Source organism: Mustelus asterias, unplaced genomic scaffold (assembly GCF_964213995.1).
Source record: "Mustelus asterias unplaced genomic scaffold, sMusAst1.hap1.1 HAP1_SCAFFOLD_259, whole genome shotgun sequence".
In the NCBI taxonomy this organism is placed as follows: Eukaryota; Metazoa; Chordata; class Chondrichthyes; order Carcharhiniformes; family Triakidae; genus Mustelus; species Mustelus asterias.
The window spans coordinates 199145-227023 of NW_027590225.1; the positions used below are offsets into that span (position 1 = coordinate 199145).

At 46.3% G+C, this 27879-nt stretch overlaps 1 protein-coding gene across 5 annotated transcripts in view; it reads left to right on the forward strand.

Annotated features, from left to right (window-relative positions):
* The window catches only part of LOC144485980 (nuclear GTPase SLIP-GC-like), a 228496-nt gene that overhangs the window by 77547 nt on the left and 123070 nt on the right, over positions 1-27879 (forward strand). For all 5 annotated transcript variants that reach the window (XM_078204074.1, XM_078204076.1, XM_078204077.1 and 2 more), the window contains 3 exons: positions 1095-1317; positions 4695-4919; positions 18712-18900. In XM_078204074.1, coding sequence (XP_078060200.1) covers positions 1095-1317; positions 4695-4919; positions 18712-18900 — 637 coding nt within the window. The remainder of the gene's footprint in view (positions 1-1094; positions 1318-4694; positions 4920-18711; positions 18901-27879) is intronic.

Here is a 27879-nt window from a genome sequence, read left to right on the forward strand (position 1 = left end):
CCTGGATTCCATGAGATTTAACCTTATGCAACAACCTACCATGCGGTACCTTGTCAAAGGCCTTGCTAAATTCCATGTAGACAACATCAATTGCACTGCCCTGATCTACCTTCTTGGTTACCCCTTCAAAAAACTCAATCAAATTTGTGAGACATGATTTTCCACTCACAAAGCCATGCTGACTGTCCCTAATCAGTCCTCGTGTCTCTAAGGAGACTTGGTTTTCTAGGATTTGGAGAGAAAGCTGAAAGTTTGTGCTCTGTGGCATTGGGACTAGTGTTTCCAACATTTTCTGTTCTTATTGCAGATTTCCAGCATCTGATTATGAATGAGTCCTGACTAGATGGACTTCTCATTTTTTTCCCCCATTTGCTTTTTGATCTTTCTGGAGTCTGGTTTTGGATTCTCTTGGTTTAGCCATCCTACCAAGCGGAATGTCAGAGTATAACTGGGATGTATTAGATATAGTAAGAAGTCTCACAACACCAGGTTAAAGTCCAACAAGTTTATTTGGCAGCACAAGCTTTCAGAGCACTGCTCCTTCATCAGGTGAGTGGGAATTGTGTTCACAAACAGGGCATGTATAGACACAAACTCAATTTACAAGATAATATAGAAACATAGAAACCCTACAGTGCAGAAGGAGGCCATTCGGCCCATCGAGTCTGCACCGACCACAATCCCACCCAGGCCCTACCCCCTTATCACTACATATTTACCCGCTAATCCCTCTAACCTACACATCCCAGGACTCTAAGGGGCAATTTTTAACCTGGCCAATCAACCTAACCCACACATCTTTGGACTGTGGGAGGAAACTGGAGCACCCGGAGGAAACCCACGCAGACACGAGGAGAATGTGCAAACTCCACACAGACAGTGACCCGAGCCGGGAATCGAACCCAGGACCCTGGAGCTGTGAAGCAGCAGTGCTAATGGTTGGAGACTTCTTACTGTGCTTACCACAGTCCAACGCCGGCATCTCCACATCGTGCGTTAGATATGGCAGTGCTTTCTATAGTTGTCTACAAATCCACCAATCATTCCTACTTTCTGATTTCAGTATGATACTAAAGATAATCTTTTTTTTCCAGAAAAAAGACCCAGCAGTTAAAGGAGAAATGTCTCCTGGAGAACATTTACATCGGGGTCTTTGGACAGACAGGGGCCGGGAAAAGTTCACTGGTTAATGCAGTTTTACAAGAGGAGTCTTTGCTGCCCACATCATCGACAGGAGCCTGCACATCAGCAATAATAAAAGTGCAATCCGGCAGAAGTCGCACTTATAAAGCAGAGATTGAATTCCTCATGGAGAAGGTAATAAGATCAGAGACAGCAGGGTCCACATGGACATACTCTTGCTGCTTTTTGTTCAGCTTCTATTTCATTTCGACTCCAGTACAATAATCAGCATCGAGTGACTCCCCTCTCCAATGCACAGGGTGGAATTTTCCAAGTTTCTTTCAAAGTGTCAAATCAGGCGGGAAAGTGGGGTGTACCCCACCAGCTGTGCTGCACCCCACCAGCTGTGCTGCACCCCACCAGCTGTGCTGCACCCCACCAGCTGTGCTGCAACCCACCAGCTGTGCTGCACCCCACCAGCTGTGCTGCTACCTTTTCCCACCAAACCTTCTGATAGTTTGGGAAAATGAAGTCTTCAGAGCCCAGCCTGAAACACAGGCTTTTAAAAGATCGGGCCACCCTTATTAAAAAGTGCCCCATTTTCAAAAAATAAAAATATAAAATGGGGCACCCCTTGGAACCCCTTCCCTCCGCCATGGAAAATCCTGGCTCCCCACTGTGGAACTCCTCCAGCACTGCCCCCTCGTACTGCCCAGGCACTTCCCTCTGCAATGCCAGATGACACTGCGGGGCAGTGCCAGGTCAGTGCCAAGGTACTGCCCAGACATGACTCTCTCCCCTCGGAGGCTGTACTCGCCTGTGTGCTTCAATCATGAATCTGTTCATGATTGCATGTCATGGCAAACCTGTTGTGATTCACATTGGTATGCCCTCACTCTGACATGAAAAGATAGTGTAACATGGGGGGCAGTCAGGCCCAAACGCCTGTTACATATATTCAAGTAGATGTAAATAGGGATCCCGATTACATTAGTGGCAGGGGACAGGGACAATTGACTGGAGACATTCCATTTTTCATCTCCCGCTTGATTCTTTGTCCCCTCTACCATAACAGCCCTCCGAAGATGGGGGTGGAAAATCCTGGCCGTAGAGTGGAGTTGGACTGACATTGGGGTTAGATGAGAAAGGGCTTGCACACAAAGTAGGGTTAGTAACATTCGCATCATTGAACTGCCAGGCAATGACCATCTTCAACAAGGGAGATGTGACATTGAAGGGCATTAGCATTGTTGAAACCCCCATTATCAATGCTCTGAAGCTTGCAGGTGACCAGGAATTCAACTGGATTAGCCATATAAATAATGTGCCTACAAGAGCTAGTTGGAGGTTGGGAATGTTGGGGTGAGTTACTCACCTCCTGACTCCCCAAAGCCTGTCCACCATCTACAAGGCACAAGTCAGGAGTGTATTGGGACACTCTCCACTTTCCTGGATGAGAACGCTCGAGAAGCTCAATATCATCCAGGAAAAAGCAACCTGCCAGATCGGCACCCCATTCAGTCCCTTCACCACCAATGCACAGTAGCAGCAGTGTACCACATACAGAATACTCTGCAGTAACTCAGCAAAGGTCCTTCATTCAGATCTTCCAAATCTATGACCTATACCATCTTATAGAAATCATAGAAATCATAGAAACCCTACAGTGCAGAAGGAGGCCATTCGGCCCATCGAGTCTGCACCGACCACAATCCCACCCAGGCCCTACCCCCACATATTTACCCGCTAATCCCTCTAATCTACGCATCCCAGGACTCTAAGGGGCAATTTTTAACCTGGCCAATCAACCTAACCCGCACATCTTTGGACTGTGGGAGGAAACCGGAGCACCCGGAGGAAACCCACGCAGACACGAGGAGAATGTGCAAACTCCACACAGACAGTGACCCGAGCCAGGAATCGAACCCGGGACCCTGGAGCTGTGAAGCAGCAGTGCTAACCACTGCGCTACCGTGCCACTAGAAGCAACAAGTGCATGGGAACACCACCACCTGGATGTTCCCCTCCAAGCCACACACAATCCTAACTTTGAAAACATTGATTCACTATCGCTGGATCCAAATTCTGAAACTCCCTCCATAACAGCACTTTTACCTGAACTCCAAGGACTACAATGGTTCAGGAAGGTGGCTCGCTATCACTTTCTCAAGTGTAAGTAGGAATGGACCTAGGCAGCGATACATCCCATGAATGAATTTTTTAAAAAGCTTGGAATTGGATAGTATAGTAGATGCTTAGTGAGGTTGGACTGTTAGAAATGTGAATTTACAATCATAGACATTGGCCACAGTCCTGCTTTTGAGTCAAAATAACTTTAATATACAGTTACACACAAGGGGTGGAATTTTGCGGTCCTGCACACCATGGGGCAGGACACAGACCATGCAAAGGTCCATTGAACTCGGCTGGGATTTTTTGGCATTGGGGCTAGCGCGGCCGGAACATCCCACTCAAGGTTATTTATTGGTGAAATGAAATGACATCAAGTCGATGGAAAATGTAGTTGCAGTAGAACAGGTTACAGCCTTACAATGCCATGGGTGATATCAGGGACAGGGGATAATAGAAATCAGGAATAATTGGGAGTTGGAAGAGAGCTAAGGGGTCAGGGAGCGATTGGGCATGGAGAGAAGATTGGTGGTTGGGGAGAGATTGAGGTTTGGGGAGAAATCGAGGGCAAGATCAGAAATTGGGGAGAGGTTGGGAGATGATTGGGGTTAGGAAGATAGATCAGGTTTGGGAATCAGGGGTGAGATTGTGGATCAGGGGAATGACTTGGGCTGGAGTGTAGGGAAGGAGAAGTGTTGATTGTGGCCGGTTAAATGGGAAGATCATTTCTGCTCTTTTTGCCCAGAAGCAGTGCTGAAAAGGCATTTGCTGGAACTTGCAGCTCCACAGTGCTGCTGGATTTCCCAAGAGCTGGGAAAGCAGGCTCACAGTCGTTAGCTCTAAGATTAGTAAATTTAAGGCATACAGCCTCAGTAATGTATTTAACAAATTTAAATGACAGCCTGGCTCTGGAGAACAGCTTTTAAAAAAAATAAGTTTATTGTTCATTTTTCATCCCCACACTGTTAGATGGTGCATTGGAGTCTGTTTGTGGTTGGGGGAAATATAAACCCCATGCTCACCACACCCTTCTTCCTCTCATTTTGGGGGTTTAATTTGTTTAGGTGCAGAGCAATGAAAAAATAACTTGAAAGTGAATTTAAATAAAAATCTTGGTCAGTAGGTCTTAAAGAATGCTGTGGTCAAAGTTTGTACAGAGACTGTCAGCTTTTACTGCAGTCTTTTAATGCTACGTTTTAACTACTAAACTTAATAGAAATTAAATCTGTCACAGTTGAGTGGTTTAGATTGATGGGGTTGGACAGAGCTTGGTTAGATATTGCTGTTTGATTATACTGTGAATTTGCAGTAATTCTTTGGTGTCGATTACCAAGTTTATGTTCTTGTCTCAAAGGACACTGATTGGGAACATTTTGTACAAGAAAATTAATTGAAATTTGACTCAGAAATGTCTCCAACATAAAAATGATTTTTTATTCCAGGATTGGAATGAGGAACTAAAACTTCTTGTTGAGCTGTGTGAGAAAGACAACGATGATGACGATGATGATGATGATGAAGATAATGAAGAGGTTGAAATGGCAAAGAATAAACTGAAAATTATTTATGGGGATTGTGGGCCGGAGAAGAGCTATGAAGATTTGATAAAAATGAACATTTGGCAACAAATCCCCAAAAGTGGCAAAAAATCTTTATCTGGGGAAAATGTGAGTATTTAACAGAGTTATGGGGCGGGATTTTATGGCCTGTAAAATCCCACCCGAGGTCAACAGACCTTTCGATTGTCCGCCCCTCACCTGCTCCAATTCCCGTGGCGGCGGGGGGGGGGGGGGGGGGGGGGGGGGGGGGGGAGGAGGGAGGGGAGGGGGGGGGAGGGGGGGGAGGGAGGGGGGAGGGAGGGGGGAGGGGGGGGGAGGGAGGGGGGGGAGGGGAGGAGGGAGGAGGGAGGGGGGAGGGGGGAGGGGGGGGGGGAGGGGGGGGGGGGAGGGGGGGGGGGGAGGGGGGGGGGGGGAGGGGGGGGTGCGCGGTAACATTCCTGCCATTGAGTTCAAAAGGGAAATGGAAGTGCTTCGAACTTAGCTTCACTGTTGTCCTGTTTTCATTGTCGGAGAGGCAGTGGCACAGTGGTATTGTCACTAGACCGGTAATTGGGAAACCCAGGCTAATGCTCTGGGGACCTGGGTTCAAACCCACCACGGGTAGCTGGTGAAATTTGAAGTTTAATGTTTATTGATTAATGTCACAAGTTGGCTTACATTAACACTGCAATGAAGTTACTGTGAAAATCCCCTAGTCGCCATACTCTGGCTCCTGCTCAGGTACACTGAGGGAGAATTTAACATACCAATGCACCTAAATAGCACGTCTTTCAGACTGTGGGAGGAAACTGGAGCACTTGGAGGAAATCCACATAGATACGGGAAGAACGTGCAGAATCTGCACAGGCAGTGACCCTGGCCCTGTGAGGCAGCACTGCTAGCCACTGTGCTGCCCACAATGAAAATCAGGGTTCTTTTTCATTCACGTGGACTTGAAGCATTAACTGATTTAACAGAACACTAGAAGATTCTGAGGAACAAAGGGACCTTGGTGTGTTTGTCCATAGATCTCTGAAGGCGGAAGGGCATGCTAGTAGGGTGGTGAAAAAGGCATATGGGACACTTGCCTTTATCAATCGAGGCATAGATTACAAAAGCAGGGAAGTCATGTTGGAGTTGTATAGAATTTTGGTGAGGCCACAGCTAGAGTACTATGTGCAGTTCTGGTTGCCACATTATTGAAAGGATGTGATTGCACTGGAGGGGGTGCAGAGGAGGTTAACCAAGATGCTGCCTGGGATGAAACATTTAAGTTATAAAAATAACATGTCCCTAATAAGCCCCATACCTGCAGGACTGTCTTTATTTTGGTTTTCTCTGTATGCCTACAGTGAGCCTCTCTACATTTCTTACCCTAACTTTTTTCTATAACCTGTCACCCGTCTCTCTCTCTCTCTCTCTAACCCCTCTTCGTCTTAATTGCTCCAGTCTCTACCTCACCCTTTAATCCATTTCTGACTCTTTCTAACCTTTCTCTAATCACATTGTTTCTCTCAAATCTCTTCGCGACATTTTTCTTTGTCTCTTTAATCTCTTGTTTTACTGTGGGTCTGTGTCTGTGTTTTTCCCTCTCCACAATGTTAAATTAAACCTTGATCAAACTTGTTAGGCCTCAGCTGGAGTATTGCGTCCAATTCTGGATACTGCACTTTAGGAAGGAGGACAAGACCTTGGAGAAGATAGAGAAGAGATTTACTAGAATGATGTAAGTGATGGGGAGAGATGAAATTATTCCCATTAGAGCAGAGAGAATAAAGAACAAAGAAAATTACAGCACAGGAACAGGCCCTTCGGCCCTCCAAGCCTGCACCGACCATGCTGCCCGACTCTTCCGGGGACCGTATCCCTCTATTCCCATCCTATTCATGTACTTGTCAAGACGCCCCTTAAAAGTCACTACCGTATTTGCTTTTATTACCTACCCCGGCAACGGGTTCCAGGCACCCACCACCCTCTGTGAAAAAAATCTGCCTCGTACATCTCCTTTAAACCTTGCCCCTCGCACCTTAAACCTGTGCCACCTTAGTAATTGACTCTTCCACCCTGGGAAAAAGCTGACTATCCACTCTGTCCATGCCTCTCATAATCTTGTAGACTTCTATCAGGTCTCCCCTTAACCTTAGTCGTTCCAGTGAGAACAAACCAAGTTTCTCCAACCTCTCCTCACAGCTAATGCCCTCCATACCAGGCAACATCCTGGTAAATCTTTTCTGTACCCTCTCTAAAGCCTCCACATCCTTCTGGTAGTGTGGCGACCAGAATCAAACACTATATTCCAAGTGTGGCCTCACTAAGGTTCTATAAAGCTGCAACATGACTTGCCAATTTTTAAACTCAATGCCCCGGCCGATGAAGGCAAGCATGCCATATGCCTTCTTGACTACCTTCTCCACTTGAATTGCCACTTTCAGTGACCTGTGTACCTGTACACCCAGATTCCTTTGCCTATCAATACTCTTAAGGGTTCTGCCATTTACTGTATATTTCCTATCTGTATTAGACCTTCCAAAATGCATTACCTCACATTTGTCCGCATTAAACTCCATTTGCCATCTCTCCGCCTAAGTCTCCAACCGATCTATATCCTGCAGTATCCTCTGATGGTCCTCATCGCTATCCGCAAATCCACCAACCTTTGTGTCATCCGCAAACTTACCAATCAATCCAGTTACATTTTCCTCCAAATCATTTATATATATTACAAACAGAACAAGAAACTTTATAGATGTGCTCAAAAGCATGCGGGATGAGGGGTTTCGATAAAGTAAGTCCAGAGAAACTGCTCCAGTGGCTGGAGGATTCATTAAAAATAATTTGCAAAAAAGATGAGGGAAGATGGGGTGGAAATTGTGATTACATGTATATAACGTATGTTGGAGTTTGGGGTGCGTACTGCCCCTTTTAAGAATGCGGGTTAGGTGATCTCTGGTGTTTTCTTAAATACCATGGGGATTAAGACCATGGCTGTTTTTAGAAGTTTTATACAACCTGAAAAACTGGCTGAGAAGATTTACCAAGAGCTGTGTGATGTGTTAAAAGATCACTTCACGCCCAAGCCATTGATAATTGCAGAGCATTTCAGATTTTATAAGCACAACCAACTTGAAGGGGAGTCCATTTCTCAATTTGTGGCAGCTCTGGAGAGACTGACTGAGCACTGTGAGTTCGGAAACATACTCCAGGATGCCTTACGGGACCAGTTAGTTTGTGGCCTCTGGCATCAAGGAAATTTTGGAGAGATGAAGGGTGTCAAGGTTAAATTACAGCTGAAGTCGGATGCTTGTCCAAGGAGTTTAAAGTCACGTTTGGTACCATCGCCATTAGGCCTAAAGTGGAGGCTGAATTGGAATGACTGGTGGATTTGGGTGCATTGGAATACCAGTGAATGGGCCCCCCAGTTCCAGTTTTGAAATCAGATGGATCGGTGAGAATCTATGGGGATTTTAAAGTGACAGTTAACCCAGCCCTGTGTGAGGACCAATATCCGCTTCCTCTGATCGAGGACCTTTCCAGTGGCCTGGCAGGGAGAAAGAAACTCTCTAAAATGGACCTATAGCTATTTGCAGATGGGGGTAGTGACGTATTCACAGCCGCCGCTAATGATAGTCATGCACAGGGGCCTGTTCCATTATAAGTGGCTTCCTTTTAGTGTTACGTCCTTTTCCAGAAGGCATGGACCAAATCCTGAGTGGGTTAACAGGAGTCCAACGTTACCTGGACAATGTTTCGGTCATGGGTTCGATAGAGGAGGAGCATTTAAAGAACTTGGGAGGACACCTTAAAGAGATTGCAGGATCATGGCCTATAAGTCAAGGGAGAGAAATGTGAGTTTTTTAAGGACTCAATTGAGTACCTGGGCCATGTCATTGATGGCAATGGGTTACACAAGCTGTCTGGGAAGATGGAGGTTATCATGAAGGCCCCAAGACTGGAAAATGTGTCCCAATTGATGTTGTTTCAAGTAATTAATAAATTATTAATTACTAAGGCAAGTTCATTCTGGAGTCGGTGACGGTGTTGAAATCAATGCATCGGTTGCTGGGAAACAGGCAGCTGTGGAAGTGGACCAAAGAATGTGAGAAGGCTTGACTGGCGGTAAAGCAGGCTTTGAAATGCTAGTTCATTTCAACCCAAAGTCACCACTGCAGTTTGCATGCGACGCCTCGTCCAATGGGGTTGGGGGTATCCTGTCCCATATTATACTAAACTGGAAGGAAAGGCCCATTGTGTTCGCTTCAAGATAGAATAGAATCCCTACAATGCAGAAGGAGGCCATTCAGCCCATCGAGTCTGCACTGACAAGAATCTCACCCAGGTCCTATCCCCATAACCCCACATATTTACCCCACTAATCCCTCGAGTCTTCGCATCCTGGGACACTAAGGGGCAATTTAACATCGCCAATCAACCTAACCCACACATCTTTGGGTGTGGGAGGAAACCGGAGCACCCAGAGGAAACCCACGCAGACACAGGGAGAATGTGCAAACTCTATGATCCAAGCCGGGAATCGAACCCAGGTCCCTGGAACTGTGAGGTAGCAGTGCTAACCACTGTGCTGCCGTGCCGCCTGTTCATTGACAAAGGCTGAGAAAAAGTGTGCTCAGGTGGAAAAAGAGGGCTAGGGCATCATCTTTGGCATCAAGAAGTTTTATCACTGCCAATATAGCCGGCATTTTGTACTTCAGACAGATGCCTTTGACATCCATCTTGGGGCCGTACATGGGAATACATTTCATGGCGGCAGCTTGATTGCAAAGGTGGGCATTGGTGTTGTCAACCTACCCATACAAAATCCAGAATGGTCAATCAGAGAAACACAGCAATGTGGATGCTCTGTCAAGGCTGCCTTTGCCTGAGGATAAAGATGCTCCCAGCTGGAATCTGAAGACAATGTATTTCATGCAAGATAAAGTTCCAGTAACCCCTAACCAGGTGCGGAACGTCACTCGGAATGATCCGATTATTAGCCAGGCAGTGGACCTAGCCCTGAGAGTGAGGTCGAGTAGTCGAAACCACCAAGAGTTTCGGCCGTATATGTCCCAAAGATATGAGTTGTCCGTGTTGGATGGATGTTTAGTACGGGGTACGAGATTCATCATTCCCCCATCATTAAGAGGAAAGGTGCTGGAACAGATGTACCAAGGGCACCTGGGGGTGGTGCAAATGAAAGAAATAACAAGAATTTTTTTTGGTGGCTGAATGTTGATGCCCAAATTGAAGAAAAAGCGGGATCGTGTGAGCCTGCGCCTTGTTGCCTCTTCATCCGTGGGAATGGTGCCAATCACCGTGGCAGCAAATCCCTATTGATTTTGCTGCTCCAGTGGAAGGATAGATGTTCTGAGTGGTAGTGGATGCCCATTCTAAGTGGCCAGTGGTTGTGGCTATGAAATCCACATCTGTGGAGTTAATGCTAGACAAACGCAATGACATATTTGCCCGGTTTCGCAATCCAGAACAAGTGGTCAGTGGCAATGGACCCCAGTTTGTATCATAAAACTTTGCTGAGTACATGGAGCACCCCGGAATCAGACATGTGAGGTCAGCACAGTATCGCCCGGTGATGAATGGCCTGGCGGTATGATTTGTTCAGACTTTGAAAGTGTTACAAGGGGAGAATCCGCAAGGGCGATGGATAAATAAATAAATTCTTGAGTATATACCACAAACACATCACACATGACAACCTAGTGCTCGACGACTTCGTTGATGTTTAACCGGAAATTGAGAACCATGTTTGACCTGAAGGAGACCCAAGAGATGGTTGAGCGGAACCGAGAGGGACAGTAGGCCAGAAGAGCAGAAAGTGCGGAGTTGAGAACTTTTCAGAAAGGGAGCTCGTTCTGGCCAGGAATTATATTTCTGGAGAGAAGTGGGGACTGGCTATCATTGTTGCACAAAGGGAACTTTTGTCCCATACAAAACAGGCCAGGGATGAGCTGGTTTGGAGGAGACATGTGGACCAGTTGGTCGTAGCACCACATCAGAGGTGGGAAGTCCCAAAAATGACAGGACTGTCCAGGATGGCCCCATTGGTGTTGTCCACGCCTGGTGTTCCAGAGTCAGGGTAGGTCACCCCAAGAGAGGAAGCAGCATCAGTGGGACCTGTCAGAGAGGGGCCACCATGCTGAACAGCAGGATCTTCCAGAATCCTGGGAGACTACGCAGGAAAAGGTTCTTGAAACGAGGAAACAACCTATACGAAACCACTATCCCCCAATAAACTCATTGGGTGGAATTTATCCGTACCCATCATCACGTAATCATAGCAGGCGGAATACGGACCATGCAAAGGTCCATTGACCTCGGGTGGGATTTTCAAGTCTTGGGGCAAGCATGGCCGGAAAATTCTGTCCATTATGTCCATGTGAATTGTCTGAATGGACTTTATGATGGGGACTGCAGTAGTTTGCAATGCTGTGCGCATATGCTTTGCACAGACCGCATTGTTCGGTTGGAGCGGCAGGTGGATGCACTGCGGAGCACACAGGATGTGGAGATGCCGGCGTTGGACTGGGGTGAACACAGGAAGAAGTCTCACAACACCAGGTTAAAGTCCAACAGGTTTATTTGGTAGCAAATGCCATAAGCTTTCGGAGCACTGCTCCTTCGTCAGATGGAGTGGAAAAGTGCTCTCAAACAGTGCACAGAGACACAAAATCAAGTTACAGAATACTGATTAGAATGCGAATCCCTACAGCCAGCCAGGTCTTAAAGGTACAGACAATGTGGGTGGAGGGAGCATTAAACACAGGTTAAAGAGATGTGTATTGTCTCCAGACAGAACAGCTAGTGAGATTCTGCAAGTCCAGGGGGCAAGCTGTGGGGGTTACTGATAATGTGACATAAATCCAACATCCCGGTTTAGGCCGTCCTCATGTGTGCGGAACTTGGCAGCGTATCAGGTATGATACGCTGCAGGAAAGGATGTCCTGAGGCATGGTACTTTGGGGAAACCATGCAGACGCTATGACAATGGATGAATGAACACCACTCGACAATCACCAGGCAAGACTATTCTCTTCCTGTGGGGGAGCACTTCAGCAGTCACGGGCATTCAGCCTTGGATCTTCAGGTAAGCGTTCTCCAAGGCGGCCTTCACGACACATGACAGCGCAGAGTCGCTGAGCAGAAACTGATAGCCAAGTTCCGCACACATGAGGACGGCCTAAACCGGGATGTTGGATTTATGTCACATTATCAGTAACCCCCACAGCTTGCCCCCTGGACTTGCAGAATCTCACTAGCTGTTCTGTCTGGAGACAATACACATCTCTTTAACCTGTGTTTAATGCTCCCTCCACCCACATTGTCTGTACCTTTAAGACCTGGCTGGCTGTAGGGATTCGCATTCTAATCAGTATTCTGTAACTTGATTTTGTGCACTGTTTGAGAGCACATTTCCACTCCATCTGACGAAGGAGCAGCGCTCAGAAAGCTTATGGTATTTGCTACCAAATAAACCTGTTGGACTTTAACCTGGTGTTGTGAGACTTCTTACTGAGCATACAGGAGGCAGAGAGTGTGATAGACACTAGTTACAGGGAGGTTGTCACACCACAGGTTCAGACAGGTAGATGGGTGACTGCCAGGAGAGGCAGGCAGGTGGTGCAGGTGTCTCCTGTGTCTATTCCCCTTTCAAACAGGTATATCATTTTGGATGCTGTTGAGGGGGATAGCCTGTCAGGGGGAGATACCAGCAGTAGCCAGGCCTGTGACACCACAGCTGGTTCTGCTGCGGGAAAGGGTCAGGCAAAGAGCAAGCGAGCAGTAGTAATAGGGGACTCGCTCGTTAGAGGCACGGACAGGCGTTTCTGTGGCCGCAATCGAGACTCTAGGATGGTGTGTTGCCTCCCTGGTACCAGGATCAAGGACGTCTCTGAGCGATTACAAGACATTCTTAAGGGGGAGGATGAGCAGCCAGAGGTCGCTGTACATATTGGTACCAATGACATAGGTAGGAAAAGGGATGAGGTCCTGAAATGTGAATATAGAGTGCTAGGCAGAAGGCTAATGTGCAGGACCTCAAAGGTAGTAATTTCAGGACTGCTACTAGTACCACGTGCTAGTGAGAGTAGGAATAGGAGGTTTAAACAGATGAATGCCTGGCCTGAGAGCTGGTGCAGGGGGCAGGGATTTAAATTTTTGGATCATTGGGATCTTTTCTGGGGAAGGGCTGATCTGTTCAAGAGGGATGGGTTACATTTGAGCTGGAGGGGGACTAACATCCTGGTGGGGAGATTTGCTGGAGTCACTCGGGAGGGTTTAAACTAGTTTGGCAGAGGGGTGGGATCCAAAGCAGTAGGGAGACAGAAGAGAAGTTTGAGGACAGCACGGAAGTTAAAGAGAACACATTAATTAATAAAGGCAGTGTCAGTAATCCTAGTACCAGACAGATCAGACAGAAGCAAGACAGAGAGCAAGGGAAGTCCAGATTAAACTGCATTTATTTCAATGCAAGAGGCCTGACAGGCAAGGCAGATGAACTCAGGGCATGGATGAGTACGTGGGACTGGGATATTATAGCAATTACTGAAACATGGCTAAGGGAGGGACGGGACTGGCAGCTCAATGTTCCAGGGTACAGATGCTATAGGAAAGATAGAACAGGAGGTAAGAGAGGAGGGGGAGTTGCACTTTTGATTAGGGAAAATATCACAGCAGTACTGAGAGGGGATATATCCGAGGGTTCAGCCACTGAGTCTATATGGGTAGAACTGAGAAATAAGAAGGGGGAAATCACTTTGATAGGGTTGTACTATAGGCCCCCAAATAGTCAGCGGGAAATTGAGGAGCAAATATGTAAGGAGATTACAGATAGCTCCAAGAAAAATAGGGTGATAATAGTCGGAGATTTTAACTTTCCCAACATTGACTGGGACAGCCATAGTATTAGAGGGTTGGATGGAGAGAAATTTGGTGAGTGTATTCAGGAGGAATTTCTCATTCAGTATGTGGATGGCCCAACTAGAGAGGGGGCAAAACTTGACCTCCTCTTGGGAAATAAGGAAGGGCAGGTGACAGAAGAGTTAGTGAGGGATCACTTTGGGACCAGTGACCATAATTCCATTAGTTTTAAGATAGCTATGGAGAATGATTGGTCTGTCCCAAAAGTTAATATTCTAAATTGGGGCAAGGTCAGGCAGGAACTTTCAAAAGTTAATTGGGGGAGTCTGTGGGAAGGAAAAGGGACGTCTGGTAAGTGGGACGCTTTCAAAAGTGTGTTAACCAGGGTTCAGGGTAAACACATTCCTCTTCGAGTGAAGGGCAAGGCTGGCAGAAGTCGGGATGAGTCGGGATGAGTCGGGATATTGAGACCCTGGTCAAGAAGAAGAAGAAAGAGGCACATGATGTGCATAGGCAGCTGAGATCAAGTGAATCTCTTGAAGAGTTTAGGGGGTGTAGGAGTAGAGTTAAGAGAGAAATCAAGAGGCCAAAAAGGGGACACAAAATTGTTTTGGCAGATAAGGCAAAGGAGAATCCAAAGTGCTTCTACAAATACATAAAGGGCAAAAGAGTAACAAGGGAGAGAGTAGGGCCTCTTAAGGATCAACAAGGTCATCTATGTGCGGATCCACAAGAGATGGGTGAGATCCTAAATGAATATTTCTCATCAGTATTTATTGTTGAGAAAAGCATGAATGTTAGGGAACTTGGGGAATTAAATATTGATGTCTTGAGGAGTGTACATATTACAGAGAAGGAGGTGCTGGAAGTCTTAAAGCGTATCAAGGTAGATAAATCTGCGGGACCTGATGAGGTATATCCCAGGACGTTGTGGGAGGCTAGGGAGGAAATTGCGGGTCCCCTAGCCGAGATATTTGAATCATCGATAGTCACGGGTGAGGTGCCTGAAGATTGGAGAGTGGCAAATGTTATGCCTTTGTTTAAAAAGGGCTGCAGGGAAAAGCCTGGGAACTACAGGCCAGTGAGCCTCACATCTGTGGTGGGTAAATTGTTGGAAGGTATTTTGAGAGACAGGATCTACAGGCATTTAGAGATGCAAGGACTGATTAGAGACAGTCAGCATGGCTTTGTGAGTGGAAAATCATGTCTCACAACTTTAATTGAGTTTTTTGAAGGGGTAACTAAGAAGGTGGATGAGGGCAGTGCAGTTGATGTTGTCTAAATGGACTTTAGCAAGGCCTTTGACAAGGTACTGCATGGTAGGTTGTTGCATGAAGTTAAATCTCACGGGATCCAGGGTGAGGTATCTAAATGGATACAAAATTGGCTACTTGACAGAAGCCGGAGGGTGGTTGTAGAGAATTGTTTTTCAAACTGGAGGCCTGTGACCAGCGGTGTGCCTCAGGGATCAGTGCTGGGCTCACTGTTGTTTGTCATTTATATTAATGATTTGGATGAGGGCATGGTTAGTAAGTTTGCAGATGACACCAAGATTGGTGGCATGGTGGACAGTGAGGAAGGTTATCTCCAATTGCAGCGGGATCTTGATCAATTGGGCCAGTGGGCTGACGAATGGCAGATGGAGTTTAATTTAGCCAAATGTGAGGTAATGCATTTTGGTAGATTGAACCAGGGCAGGAGTTACTCAGTTAATGGTAGGGCGTTGGGGAGAGTTACAGAACAAAGAGATCTAGGGGTACATGTTCATAGCTTCTTGAAAGTGGAGTCACAGGTGGACAGAGTAGTGAAGAAGGCATTCGGCATGCTTGGTTTCATCGGTCAGAACATTGAATACAGGAGTTGGGACGTCTTGTTGAAGTTGTACAAGACATTGGTAAGGCCACACTTGGAATACTGTGTGCAATTCTGGTCACTGTATTATAGAAAGGATATTATTAAACTAGAAAGAGTGCAGAAAAGATTTACTAGGATGCTATCAGGACTTGAGGGATTGAGTTATAAGGAGAGGCTGGATAGACTGGGACTTTTTTCTCTGGAGCGTAGGAGGCTGAGGGGTGACCTTATAGAGGTCTATAAAATAATGAGGGGCATAGATAAGATAGATAATCTATATCTTTTCACAAAGGTAGGGGAGTCTAAGAGTAGAGGGCATAGGTTTAAGGTGAGAGGGGAGCGATACAAAAGTGTCCAGAGGGGCAATTCTTTCACACAGAGGGTGATGCATGTCTGGAACAAGCTGCCAGAGGTAGTAGTAGAGGCGGGTACAATTTTATCTTTTAAAAAGCATTTAGATAGTTACATGGGCACGATGGGTATAGAGGGATGTGGGCTAAATGCAGGCAATTGGGATTAGCTTAGGGGTTTAAAAAAAAAATAAGGGCGGCATGGACAAGTTGGTCCGAAGGGCCTGTTTCCATGCTGTAAACCTCTATGACTCTATATGTTTCTCCATTGTGTGTATATATGTTTCGGTTGGGGAGTTTTGGATTAAAGAGGAGGGGTGTAATATATGTATATAATGTATGTTTGGGGTGTGTATTGCCCCTTTAAGAGTGCAGGCCAGGTGACCCAATATGGGACCTGGTTGTGCAGTCTCAGATCTGACTGTAGAGCAGTGCACACCAACAATAAGAAGCTCTCAATGTTCAAGTTACCAAGCGTACTCATGGTTCTTTAGGCACCATACATTGAGAAGTGCATATTTAATAGCAATCTTTTGTGCAATGAGTGTTATAATCTAGAATAATCTCATTATGATCTTCCAGCTTCCATGACCAGAGCAGAAATCCTTCCTCCCACCCAGAAGTGTGAAGAGGCCCTGATGAGGAGAGACAGGGCGAAGATAGGAATTGGGTGCGGGGGAGGAATGGGATTGGGCTGGGGTGAGAATGAGGATCAAGGTTGGGTGAAGGATGGGGATCAGGACTGTGTAGGGGGTGGGGAGAGGAGGAATGTAAGAAATAAGAGCTAGATTGGCCAATTGACCTGACAAACCTGCTCTAATATCTATCAGATAAACGCTGAAATTCTACCACTGCTTCCAATCTCTTCATTTCCTTTGTACCCAAAAATCTATTTTTCAAAATTAATTTTAGTAATGTGGGGGCTGACTAGGCCAGCATTTCATGACCATCCCTAATTGTCCTTGAGAAGGCAGTGGTGAGCTGCCTTCTTGAACCGCTGTAGTCCCTGATCTGGGGGGTGGTGGAGGGGGAGCGGTCGTGCTGGATAACATGGATAAGAAGGAAGTGGCACTAAATAAATTACTCCTTCGGAGAGCTGGTGCAGACATGATGGGCTGAATGGTTCCTTCTGTGCTCTAACCAGTCTGTGATTCTGTGAATTCAAACAAAAGAAGCACTTACCTCAAAGAAGACACTATAAACTCAGCTATCAAAGTAACCACAATTGACTTTAGGGGGGTTGACCAGGTCAGTATAAATGTCAGAATATTCCCAGGTTTCAATGCTGAGTCTGGGCCATCACAATCTGGGGCACTGTCTAAAATGCTGGCTACCATCCTACCATGAGCAGGACACACGCAAGCAGTGTATTCTACTAACGACTGTTCCCACTCGTTAAAGGATCAACAATGAGAGGGTACAGTACTTAAAGTGTGATAGTTTAAAATGATTGGCAAAAAAAAAGCAAATGTGATGTGAGAAAAAAATGTCTTTCACACAGCGAGTGGTTCAGATCTGGAATACACTGCCTGGGAGTGTGGTGGAGGCAGGTTCTATCAAGGCATTCAAGGGGGCATTAGATGATTATTTGAATAGAAACAATGTACTGGGTTACGGGCGAATGGCACGAAGTCATGGTGTTCATTTGGAAAGCCATTGCAGACACAATGGGCCAAATGGTCCTTCTGTGCCATAACATTTCTGTGATTCCAACACACACACTGCATTCCAGTTGCTAATCCCTCAATGTGTCAAAAAATTATTTCCCATGTCACCTTTGGCATTTTGCCAACCACTTTATATCTGTATTTATCAGTATATAATTACGAAGAGAAGACAAAACCCTCAATATACAAGCCTGTGCTGACGTATCTTGCCTTCATTTGAACACCTTCCTAACCCTGTCCTCTCAATAATCAGAGCTGCCTTGTCTGTTCCTCTTGGTTTCTCTTGTCAGGAAAGGTTAGAAACAACCATAATACTGCCTAAAGAATTCCATTCAACACATTCAGAACACCAGCTGATTGCATTAGATGCGAAGGATACTTGTCATGGAGTCACAGTCATAGAGTCATACAGCACAGAAAAGGCCCTTTGGCCTATCGAGTCTGTGTTGACAATAACAACACTAATGGCGCGCTAATCTTATTTCCCTCCCTTGTCCAATATCCTTGAATGTTATGTTTCAAGTCCTCATTAAAATACATTTTAAAGCTTGTAACTTTTTCGGCCTGCAATACCTTCCCAGGCAGTGTATTCCAGATTCCTATCACCCACTATGTGATCTTCCATCAGGAACAAGATGCAAAAGTCTGAGGACATGTGCCAACCGATTCAAAAACAGCTTCTTCCCTGCTGCCATCAGACTTTTGAATGGACTTACCTTACATTAAGTTGATCTTTCTCTGCACCCTAGCTATGACTGTAACACTACATTCTGCACTCTCTCGTTTCCTTCTCTATGAACGGTATGCTTTGTCTGTATAGCGCGAAAGAAACAATATTTTCACTGTAATTCACATATGACAATAATAAATCAAATCAAATTTTATTTTCCTGCCTCTTACCCTAAAACTAGGCCCCCTCGTCATTGACCCCTCAACCACGAGGAACAGCTGTTCCTTTCTGTACCAGTGCAGGAGACTTTCCATTGCTCTTCATTCCTATATTCACAGAACTCCCATCCATTATTATAAGTTTCTGCTCACTGAATGTCCAATCATGAATCTGGCATTTGTTTATGCAGGACGGATGCAGAATTTGCCATAATTAAGAAAAGTTGCAGTGTACTTTAAGAAGCGAAGACCCTGTTGTTTCTTCCAATGATTGCCTCTTTTGTTCATTCCTAGGTAGAAGAACTGTCCAAGAAATTAGACCCTTATATCCGGAGCAATTCATCAAACAGAATATACTGGCCAATTGTGAAATCTGTCTCAGTTTACATCCCCAAGTCCCAAATCCTCCCAGAAGGAGTCGTTCTTATTGACTTTCCAGGATCAGGAGATAGCAACAAGGCGAGGGACGAAATGTGGAAACAGGTGAGCAGACATTGTATTTAATATCACTGACCGAGTAACTGAAAAAAATCAACACAACTGAAAAAACGTCACAAATCCACAGTTAGTTAATGGTTCAAAGTGATACAGTTACTGTGTGACTGGTCAGGGTGATACAGTTACAGTCTGACTGATCAGGGTGACACAGTTACTGTGTGACTGGTCAGGGTGATGCAGTTACAGTGTGACTGATCAGGGTGATACAGTTACAGTATGACTGGTCGCTGTGATACAGTTACAGTCTGAATGATTAGGGTGATACAGTTACAGTGTGACTGGTCGCTGTGATGCAGTTACTGTGTGACTGGTCAGAGTGATACAGTTAATATGTGACTGGTCGCTGTGATACAGTTAATATGTGACTGGTCGCTGTGATACAGTTAATATGTGACTGGTCGCTGTGATACAGTTACTGTGTGGCTGGTCGCTGTGAAACAGTTACTGTGTGACTGGTCACTGTGATACAGTTACTGTGCGACTGGTCGCTGTGATACAGTTACTGTGTGACTGGTCGCTGTGATACAGTTACTGTGTGACTGGTCAGGGTGATACAGTTACTGTGTGACTAGTTGCTGTGATGCAGTTACTGTGTGACTGATCAGGGTGATACAGTTACAGTGTGACTGGTCGCTGTGATACAGTTACAGTGTGAATGATCAGGGTGATACAGTTACAGTGTGACTGGTCGCTGTGATGCAGTTACTGTGTGACTGGTCAGAGTGATACAGTTGCGGTGTGACTGGTCACTGTGATACAGTTAATATGTGACTGGTCGCTGTGATACAGTTAATATGTGACTGGTCGCTGTGATACATTTAATATGTGACTGGTCGCTGTGATACAGTTACTGTGTGACTGGTCGCTGTGAAACAGTTACTGTGTGACTGGTTGCTGTGTTACAGTTACTGCGTGACTGGTCACTGTGATACAGTTACTGTGTGACTGGTCACTGTGATACAGTTACTGTGTGACTGGTCACTGTGATACAGTTACTGTGTGACTGTTCACTGTGATACAGTTACTGTGTGACTGGTCACTGTGATACAGTTACTGTGTGACTGGTCACTGTGATACAGTTACTGTGCGACTGGTCGCTGTGATACAGTTACTGTGTGACTGGTCGCTGTGATACAGTTACTGTGTGACTGGTCAGGGTGATACAGTTACAGTGTGACTGGTCAGGGTGATACAGTTACTGTGTGACTAGTTGCTGTGATGCAGTTACTGTGTGACTGATCAGGGTGATACAGTTACAGTGTGACTGGTCAGGGTGATACAGTTACTGTGTGACTAGTTGCTGTGATGCAGTTACTGTGTGACTGATCAGGGTGATACAGTTACAGTGTGACTGGTCGCTGTGATACAGTTACTGTGTGACTGGTCGCTGTGATACAGTTACTGTGTGACTGGTCAGGGTGATACAGTTACAGTCTGACTGATCAGGGTGATACAGTTACTGTGTGACTAGTTGCTGTGATGCAGTTACTGTGTGACTGGTCAGTGTGATACAGTTACTGTGTGACTGGACGCAGTGGTACAGTTACTGTGTGACTGGTCGCTGTGATACTGTTACTGTGTGACTGGTCGCTGTGATACAGTTACTGTGTGGCCCGTCGCTGTGATACAGTAACTGTGTGACTGGTTGCTGTGATACAGTAACTGTGTGACTGGTTGCTGTGATACAGTAACTGTGTGACTGGTCGCTGTGATACAGTTACTGTGTGGCTTGCCGGTGTGACACAGTTACTGTGTGATTGGGTCAGGGTGATACAGGAGTATGCCACAGTGACCAGGTCACTGGCACAGAGTCAGGCTCTGTGACCCGGAAAGGAAAGAGAGGGGTTAGGAGAGCAATAGTGGTGGGGGATGCTTCGGTCAGAGGCATGGACAGGCGATTCTGTGGGTGCGAACGGGACTCCAGGATGGTAGTCTGCCGACCTGGTGCTGGGGTAATGGATGTCTCCAAGCGGATATGAGGCATCTTAAAAGGGGAAGATAAAGAAATGGATGTCATTGTACACATTGGTGCAAATGACGTAGATAGGAAGAGCAGGGGGATCCTACGAGAGCAATTCAGGGAGTTGGGAAATAGACTAAAAAGTAGGGCCTCCAGGGTGGCCATCTCTGGGCTGCTGCCAATGCCTCGTGCCAGTGAGGCTAAGAATAGGGAGTTAGTACAATTGAATGCTTGGCTAAAGGACTGGTCCAGGAGGGAGGGCTTCATTTTCCTAGATCAATGGGAAGTTTTCAGGAGAGGATGGCACCTGTACAAGAAGGACGGGTAACAACTAAGTTGGAAGGGCACGAATATCCTGGCTGGGAGTTTTGCCAGTGCAGTTCGGGGGGGTTTAAACTAGTATGGCAGGGGGGTGGGGATCAAAATATTAGGTCTACAAGTGTAGAGGCTGGGGCCGAGCTTGGGGCTGGGACAAGGCTGGCAAAGAAGAAGAGTACTCTGGGGGAGGATGACCTCACTGGGCCTGGAGGTCTGGAGTGCTTATACTTCAATGCAAGGAGCGTAGCAGGTAAGACAGACGAACTTAGGGCCTTAATGCTCACGAGGAATTTGGATGTGGTTGCATTCTTGGTTGAAAGAGGGACAGGACTGGCAGCTGAATATTCCGGGGTACAAGTGTTTTAGGCGAGACAGAGGAGGGACCAAAAGAGGTGGGCGAGTAGCAGTATTAGTTGGAGAGCATATTACAGTGGTGTAGAGGGAGGACAATTCAGAGGGGTCGTGTAACGAGTCACTCTGGGTGGAGCTTAGAAACAGGAAGGGCGCATGATGGGGGTATACTACAGGCCCCCCAACAGCCCAAGGGAAGTGGAAGAACAGACATGTCAGGAGATACTGGATAGGTGCAGGAAAAATAGGGTTGTTGTAGTGGGAGACTTCAATTTCCCTGGTATAGACTGGAAATCGCTGAGAGCTGGGACTCTGAATGGGGAGGAATTTGTAAAATGCGTACAGGAGGGTTCTTTGGAACAATATGTAGATAGCCCGACTAGAGAGGGGGCTATACTGGACCTAGTACTGGGGAATGAGCCCGGTCAGGTCTTCAAAGTTTCGATAGGGGAACATGTGGCAAATAGTGACCACAATTCTGTTAGCTTTAGGATAGTGATGGAAAAGGATGAGTAGTGTCCCAAGGGTAAGGTGTTGGATTGGGGGAAGGCTAAATTTAGTGGGATTAGGCAGAAATTGGCAGCTGTTGTTTGGGAGAGGCTGTTTGAGGGTAAATCCACATCTGGCATGTGGGAGTCTTTTAAGGAACAGTTGTTAGGGCTACAGGACAGGCATGTACCTGTAAAAAAGAAGGATAGGAAGGGTAGGATTCGAGAACCGTGGATAACCAGGGAAATTGAGGGACTGGTCAAAAAGAAAAGAGAGGCGTATGTTAAGTCCAGGCAGCTAAAAACTGGAGCTCTGGAGGAGTACAAAGAAAGTAGGAAAGAACTCAAACGGGGAATTAGAAGGGCAAAAAGGGTCACGAAATGTCCTTGGCAGACAGGATTAAGGAGAATCCCAAGGCATTCTATTCATACGTTAGGAACAAAAGGGTTGTCAGGGAAAAAATCGGACCTCTCAGGGACAAAAGTGGGGAATTATGCTTGGAGCCCAAAGAAGTAGGGGAGATCCTAAATGAATACTTTGTGTCGGTATTCATAAAGGAGAGGGATGTGTTGACTGGGAGTGTCTTGGAGGGGAGTGTTGAACCGTTGGAGAAAATCTCCATTACAAGGGAGGAAGTGTTCGGTTTGTTAGAGAATTTAAAGACTGACAAATCCCCAGGACCTGATGGAATCTATCCAGGGCTGCTCAGGGAGACGAGAGATGAAATCGTTGGGCCTCTGACGCAAATCTTTGTCTCGTCACTGGACACAGGTGAGGTCCCAGAGGATTGGAGGATAGCTAATGTGGTCCCATTATTTAAGAAGGGCAGGAAGGATAACCCGGGTAATTATAGGCCGGTGAGCTTGACGTCCGTAGTGGGGAAGTTGTTGGAGAAGATTCTTAGAGATAGGATGTATGCGCATTTAGAAAGGAATAAACTCATTAACGATAGTCAGCATGGTTTTGTGAGAGGGAGGTCATGCCTCACGAACCTGGTGGAGTTTTTTGAAGAAGTGACTAGAATGGTTGACGAGGGAAGGGCCGTGGATGTCGTCTGTATGGACTTTAGTAAAGTGTTTGACAAAGTCCCTCATGGTAGGCTGGTGAAAAAGGTTGGATCTCATGGGATAAAGGGGGAGGTGGCTAGATGGGTGGAGAACTGGCTTGGTCACAGAAGACAGAGGGTGGTAGTGGAAGGGTCTTTTTCCGGCTGGAGGCCTGTGACTAGTGGTGTTCCGCAGGGCTCTGTATTGGGACCTCTGCTGTTTGTGATTTATATAAACCATCTGGAAGAAGGTGTAACTGGGGTGATCAGTAAGTTTGTGGACGACACAAAATTGGCAGGACTTGCAGATAGTGAGGAACATTGTCAGAGGCTACAGAAGGATATAGATAGGCTGGAAATTTGGGCAAAGAAATGGCAGATGGAGTTTAATCCTGATAAATGCGAAGTGATGCATTTTGGTAGAAATAATGTAGGGAGGAGCTATACGATAAATGGCAGAACCATAAAGGGTGTAGATACGCAGAGGGACCTGGGTGTGCAAGTCCACAGATCCTTGAAGGTGACGTCACAGGTGGAGAAGGTGGTGAAGAAGGCATATGGCATGCTTGCCTTTATAGGACGGGGCATAGAGTATAAAAGTTGGGGTCTGATGTTGCAGATGTATAGAACGTTGGTTCGGCCGCATTTGGAATACTGCGTCCAGTTCTGGTCACCACACTACCAGAAAGACGTGGAGGCTTTGGAGAGAGTACAGAGAAGGTTTACCAGGATGTTGCCTGGTATGGAGGGGCTTAGTTATGAGGAGAGATTGGGTAAACTGGGGTTGTTCTCCCTGGAAAGACGGAGGATGAGGGGTGACCTAATAGAGGTGTATAAAATTATGAAGGGCATAGATAGGCTGAACGGTGGGAAGCTTTTCCCCAGGTCGGTGGTGACGTTCACGAGGGGTCATAGGTTCAAGGTGAGGGGGGGGGTGAGGTTTAACACAGATATCAGGCGGACATATTTTACACCGAGGGTGGTGGGGGCCTGGAATGCGCTGCCAGGCAAGGTGGTGGAGGAGGACACACTGGGAACGTTTAAGACTTATCTAGATAGACATATGAACGGAGTGGGAATGGAGGGATACAAAAGAATGGTCTAGTTTGGACCAGGGAGCGGCACGGGCTTGGAGGGCCGAAGGGCCTGTTCCTGTGCTGTATTGTTCTTTGTTCTTTGTTCTTTGATACAGTTACTGTGTGACTGTTAAGGGTGTTACAGTTACTGGGCGACTGTTAAAGGTGGTACAGTTACTGTGCGACTGTTAAGGGTGATACAGTTGCTGTGCGACTCTTCAGAGTGATACTATCATCAAGAGTGAATCTATCATCAAGGAAGAAATAGCGAGAGATCGGGACATAAATTGTCCCATTGGGAAGACGCAGCATGGGTTCATGAAGGGAAAGTCATGTTTGACTAATTTGGTGGAAGTCTTTGAGAACATTACATGTGCAGTGGACAATGGGGAACCTGTGGATGTGGTGTATCTGGATTTCCAGAAGGCATTTGACAAGGTGCCGCACCAAAGATTGCTACATAAGATAAAGGTGCACAGTGTTACGGGTAATGTATTAGCATGGATAGAGGATTGGTTAACTAACAGAAAGCAAAGAGTGGGGGTAAGTGGGTGTTTTTCTGGTTGGCGATCAGTGACTAGTGGTGTGCCTCAGGGATCAGTCTTGGGACCGCAATTGTTTACGATTTCCATAGATGATTTGGAGCTGGGGACTAAGTGTAGTGTGTCAAAATTCGCAGATGACACAAAGATGGGTGGAAGAGCAAAGTGTGCAGAGGAGGCTGAAAGACTGCAAAGGGATATAGATAATCTAAGTGAGTGGGCGAGGGTCTGGCAGATGGAATACAATGTTGGTAAATGTGAGGTCATCAATTTTGGTAGGAATAACAGCAAAATGGATTATTATTTAAATGGTAAAAAATTGCAGCATGCTGCTGTGCAGAGGGTTCTGGGTGTCCTTGTACATGAATCACAAAATGTTGTTTTGCAGGTGCAGCAGGTAATTAAGAAGGCAAATGGAATTTTGTCCTTCATTGCAAGAGGGATGGAGTTTAAAAACTGAGATTATGTTGCAGCTGTATAAGATGCTGGTGAGGCCACACCTGGAGTACTGTGCACAGTTTTGGCCTCCTTACTTGAGAAAGGATATACTGGCACTGGAGGGGGTGCAGAGGATATTCACTAGGTTGATTCCGGAGTTGAGAGGGTTGGCTTGAGGAGAGACTGAATAGACTGGGGCTACACTCATGGGAATTCAGAAGAATGAGGGGAGATCTTAGAGAAACATATAAAATTATGAAGGGAATAGATAAGATAGAAGCAGGGAAGTTGTTTCCACCGGCGGGTGAAGCTAGAACTAGGGGGCATAGCCTCAAAATAAGGGGAAACAGATTTAGGACTGAGTTGAGGAGGAACTTCTTCACACAAAGGGTTGTGAATCTGTGGAATTCCCTGCCCAGTGAGGCAGTTGAGGCTACCTCATTGAATGTTTTTAAGGCAAGGATAGATAAATTTTTGAATAGGAATTAAGGGTTATGGTGAGCGGGCAGTTCAGTGGAACTGAGTCCACAAAAAGGTCAGCCATGATCTTATTGAATGGTGGAGCAGGCTCGAGGGGCCAGATGGCCGATTCCTGCTCCTAGTTCTTATGTTCTTATGATACAGTTACTGTCTGACTGATCGCTGTGTGATACAGTTACTTTGTGACTGGTCGCTGTGACACAGTTACTGTGCGACTATTCTGGGTGATACGGTGACTTTGTGACTGGTCGCTGTGATACAGTTACTGTGTGACTGGTCAGGGTGATGCAGTTACTGTGTGACTGGTCAGGGTGATACAGTTACTGTGTGACTGGTCACTGTGATACAGTTACTGTGTGACTGGTCGCTGTGATACAGTTACTGTGTGACTGGTCAGGGTGATGCATTTACTGTGTGACTGGTCAGGGTGATACAGTTACTGTGTGACTGGTCACTGTGATGCAGTTACTGTGTGACTGGTCACTGTGAGACAGTTACTGTGTGACTGGTCACTGTGATACAGTTACTGTGTGACTGGTCACTGTGATACAGTTACTGTGTGACTGGTCGCTGTGACGCAGTTACTGTGTGACTGGTCGCTGTGATACAGTTACTGTGTGACTGGTCGCTGTGATACAGTTACTGTCTGACTGGTCAGGGTGATACAGTTACTGTGTGACTGGTCACTGTGATACAGTTACTGTGTGACTGGTCACTGTGATACAGTTACTGTGTGACTGGTCGCTGTGATACAGTTACTGTGTGACTGGTCACTGTGATACAGTTACTGTGTGATTGTTCGCTGTGATACAGTTACTGTGTGACTGGTCACTGTGAGACAGTTACTGTGTGACTGGTCACTGTGATACAGTTACTGTGTGACTGGTCACTGTGATACAGTTACTGTGTGATTGTTCGCTGTGATACAGTTACTGTGTGACTGGTCAGGGTGATGCAGTTACTGTGTGACTGGTCACTGTGATACAGTTACTGTGTGATTGTTCGCTGTGATACAGTTACTGTGTGACTGGTCAGGGTGATACAGTTACTGTGTGACTGGTCAGGGTGATACAGTTACTTTGTGACTGGTCGCTGTGACACAGTTACTGTGCGACTGTTCTGGGTGATACGGTGACTTTGTGACTGGTCCCTGTGATACAGTTACTGTGTGACTGGTCAGGGTGATACAGTTACTGTGTGACTGGTCAGGGTGATACAGTTACTGTGTGACTGGTCAGGGTGATACAGTTACTGTGTGACTGGTCACTGTGATACAGTTACTGTGTGACTGGTCGCTGTGATACAGTTACTGTGTGACTGGTCAGGGTGATACAGTTACAGTGTGACTGGTCGCTGTGATACAGTTACTGTGTGACTGGTCAGGGTGATACAGTTACTGTGTGACTGGTCAGGGTGATGCAGTTACTGTGTGACTGGTCACTGTGAGATAGTTACTGTGTGACTGGTCACTGTGATACAGTTACTGTGTGACTGGTCGCTGTGATACAGTTACTGTGCGACTGGTCACTGTGATACAATTACTGTGTGACTGGTCGCTGTGATACAGTGACTGTGTGACTGGTCGCTGTGATACAGTTACTGTGTGACTGGTCGCTGTGATACAGTGACTGTGTGACTGGTCGCTGTGATACAGTTACTGTGTGACTGGTCGCTGTGATACAGTTACTGTGTGACTGGTCGCTGTGATACAGTTACTGTGTGACTGGTCGCTGTGATACAGTTACTGTGTGACTGGTCAGGGTGATACAGTTACTGTGTGACTGGTCAGGGTGATGCAGTTACTGTGTGACTGGTCACTGTGAGATAGTTACTGTGTGACTGGTCACTGTGATACAGTTACTGTGTGACTGGTCGCTGTGATACAGTTACTGTGCGACTGGTCACTGTGATACAATTACTGTGTGACTGGTCGCTGTGATACAGTGACTGTGTGACTGGTCGCTGTGATACAGTTACTGTGTGACTGGTCGCTGTGATACAGTTACTGTGTGACTGGTCACTGTGATACAGTTACTGTGTGACTGGTCAGGGTGATACAGTTACTGTGTGACTGATCGCTGTGATACAGTTACTGTGTGACTGGTCAGGGTGATACAGTGACTGTGTGACTGGTCAGGGTGATACAGTGACTGTGTGACTGGTCACTGTGATGCAGTTACTGTGTGACTGGTCGCTGTGATACAGTTGCTGTGTGACTGGTCAGGGTGATACAGTTACTGTGTGACTGGTCACTGTGATACAGTT